Below are 2,913 nucleotides of genomic sequence, written 5' to 3' on the forward strand. Positions count from 1 at the left end.
AGTTCTAGCGCAGCGCACCCCTCGCCCACAGACATGTGGAAACAAACACTTCTTTCTTGATATTTGGTATGCTGCCATTTTAAATGAGAAGGGTTAAACACAAATTTGTAATTCACAAATAAAATTCAATTTAGCAAACCAATATATTTTTACCAGTTTTAACTGTTTCAGCAACATAGCTCACCGCCCCATCAGATCTTTCCACCGCCCACTTTGGGAACCGCTGATTTAAAATAAGTAAGAACTCCCCGCTGTGATGCATCTATGCATGCAAAAACGGTTCCTGCAATACACAGAAAACTGTTAAAATATTCTTATGCGTCAAGTTAAGATCGGTAGCAGTTCAAAGAAGTCATAAATTTCTAAACATTATTTATCCATTTCATTTCAGTAAAAACATTATTTGATGAACTCTAGTCATTCAGAAAGTATCTAAAACAATTTTATGAATCACGTATCCACGATAATGAAATAGTATTACTATGACAAAAATTTATCAACTCTCCAAAATCGCATCGAATTTTGTAAATTAAAAAAAAGAATGCTGGAAGCAACTGATACGGGTAAGACGTTTCAAAAAACGTTAATAAATGGGCATAATCAGGTATAAATAGATAAAAAAACGCTATCGCTAGAAAATGAGCTCATGAACGAAAGATAATTAAACAATATGTTTCTTCATCAGCTCGCACTAGCGTTTCTTTCTTTCTAAACAATATGTTTCTTTATCAGCTCGCACTAGCGTTTGACATTAAATTAGTGAGGACTGGATCAAATGTTGACGTATCTAAACGAATTTTACAGACAATCTTTTTTTTAAGAAATTAACCGAACCATTTTGTGCTTGATTTATTTTAATCATTTCAACAAACTCGAGAAACGAGATGATTTAACAACTGTGTAGCGCTGGTAAAATTTTTGGGTATGTATGTCTGGTCTTTAGTGAAGTCGGTGATTAACATATAACTGCTCCTGATGAGGCAGTATCTCCTAGACAGATGCTCTCACCATATTCCGAGATCTACAAAATACAGTATACAGTGGTTTCCTTGAAATTTATACAGATGGGTCCAAAATTGTTGAGCCTGAGCCTTCATCAGCAGCATCAGTAGTGGTACAGGAAGCAGGCTTCTTTCAGATGAACAACTGGAAATTACATCCAGAGGATTCAATCTTGAGTTGTGAACTATTTGCCATTGCTCAGGCTGCTCTTATAATTAGGGATAGGAATGCTGATGACCAGGGGGCAGTGATATACACAGATTCATTATCAAGTCTGAATTTATTGGCATCCCGTAGACCATCATCTCATTTACCATTGGTATTCCAGATTCATCAAATATTGCATTTCCTTCGAGCTCGTCTTCCAGTTGTGATCCAGTTTGTCCCGGGCCACAAGAACATCAGGGGAAATGAGATGGCTGATCTGGCTGCTAAAGCAGCTCATGCATTAACCGAGGTATCAGATGAGGCCGTGATGAGCAGGGAGGACAAGGTGAGAGAGATAAGAGTGGCAGTCCGGAGAGCTTGGGAGGAAGGAAAGTGGGATATTGGCCTTGGTCATCCATCAGGGAGAGAACCATTGAAACCGCATTGGCGAAATTCAGATTAGGGCATGTGGGACTTGGGGAGCACTTGTTTAGGTTTAATATGACTAACACAGACCTTTGTTTATGTGGGAGAGTTGAAACAATCCAGCACTTCTTCTTGCAATGCCCATTATTTGCTGACAGTCGCTCAGATTTGCTGACCCAACTGCACTCAATTGGAGTTCCAGTTACATTAAAATGCATATTAGGTGGAGGAGAATATCCTCATAAAATCCAAGCACAAATTATGCAAAGTGTATCACTTTTCTTAGCCTCAACGGGAAAGTTGAAGCAACTTTAAACCAAACCAATAACCTAGACAAAGAACTTCAAAAAGGCCAAATGGCCACAAATCACCAGCACCTCTCCTGCAGATGTACATAGGAATGTTAGTGCATCACCTGTAAGGGGGAGTTGCTGGAGGTTGTCTCACTGTCCTTAAGATTAGTCTTTGGACCAAGAAATTATTCTTTTTTGCCCCCATACCCGGACTGTAGTAGTGGTAAAGTATATGTAGTAGGGTCCGTGGTATGCTCGTAAATATCTAGTCACTTCCCCCTGAGAACAAATTGAATGCTCCAGGCTGCGCCAGCCCAGGCTGGACCATTTTGGCCCTATGAATCCTTGTGTCCAAATGACAATATTAGTGCTAGGTAAGGGTTACTAACCGGTAGACTAATCAGATGCACTATTTAACGCTCATAAGACACAATTATTTTGCCTAATAGCCTTATTTATTACAGATTGGCTTGCCAGACGAGGGAGCCTTTTGAGCCGTGAGGTGTATGGAGGACGACTCCACTTCCTCAAGAAGCAGACAAAACAACATATCTCCTAACAACTCGTTAAACAAGTGAATTTCAAAATCTTTGACGTTAAACGCAGTGATAGTAAAGTGATGCACAGTGTTTGTAAATTATTCAAGTATTTATGTTTAGTTGTTCCGGAATTAGGTAACTTTCCGATAACTGCCCTAAATGATGTTGGATCTCGACCAAACTGTAGAAACAAGTTTATTTTTCATGAGCGGGGTGATGGCAGAAATTTCGGGTATGTACAGTAAGTACGGTTTTGCGTATAGAAATGCAGTTATTACCCGATAACTCGTAAATAAAAATGGTTCTCCACCGAAATCGAGTAAAAAGTGGATTTCACGATTGCTCAGTACATGTAAAATTTTTAGACTTGCATGTCAAGTGTGTTCTTACATATAGGTTAGTAATCGATAACTAGCCCAAATGAACTTGATTACAACAAAACCCGAGGATAATGTTATTTTTTTCACCTGCGCACTGACCATAATTTTTGAGTAGGTGTGCTTGAT

The 2,913-nt window shown here is 39.0% G+C and overlaps 1 protein-coding gene across 1 annotated transcript; it reads left to right on the forward strand.

Annotated features, from left to right (window-relative positions):
• The first annotated feature begins 998 nt into the window (after positions 1-998).
• LOC125178004 lies at positions 999-2,419 on the forward strand. Its single transcript, XM_047880836.1, has 2 exons — positions 999-1,495; positions 2,333-2,419. The coding sequence occupies exons 1-2, from the start codon at positions 1,139-1,141 to the stop codon at positions 2,360-2,362; spliced, it is 387 nt and encodes a 128-aa protein (XP_047736792.1). The 5' UTR covers positions 999-1,138; the 3' UTR covers positions 2,363-2,419.
• The last annotated feature ends 494 nt before the right edge of the window (positions 2,420-2,913 follow it).

The sequence above is a fragment of the Hyalella azteca genome, unplaced genomic scaffold, assembly GCF_000764305.2.
Source record: "Hyalella azteca isolate HAZT.00-mixed unplaced genomic scaffold, Hazt_2.0.2 contig6416, whole genome shotgun sequence".
NCBI lineage: Eukaryota > Metazoa > Arthropoda > Malacostraca > Amphipoda > Hyalellidae > Hyalella > Hyalella azteca.

What these genes read in the sequence shown, in the direction of transcription:
- LOC125178004 (XM_047880836.1), top strand. Translation starts at nt 1,139, where the DNA reads ATGAACAACTGGAAATTACATCCAGAGGATTCAATCTTGAGTTGTGAA. An exon ending in TGATGAGCAGGGAGGACAAG is followed by an intron (nt 1,496 to 2,332) that starts GTGAGAGAGATA and finishes TATTTATTACAG; the next exon opens with ATTGGCTTGCCAGACGAGGG.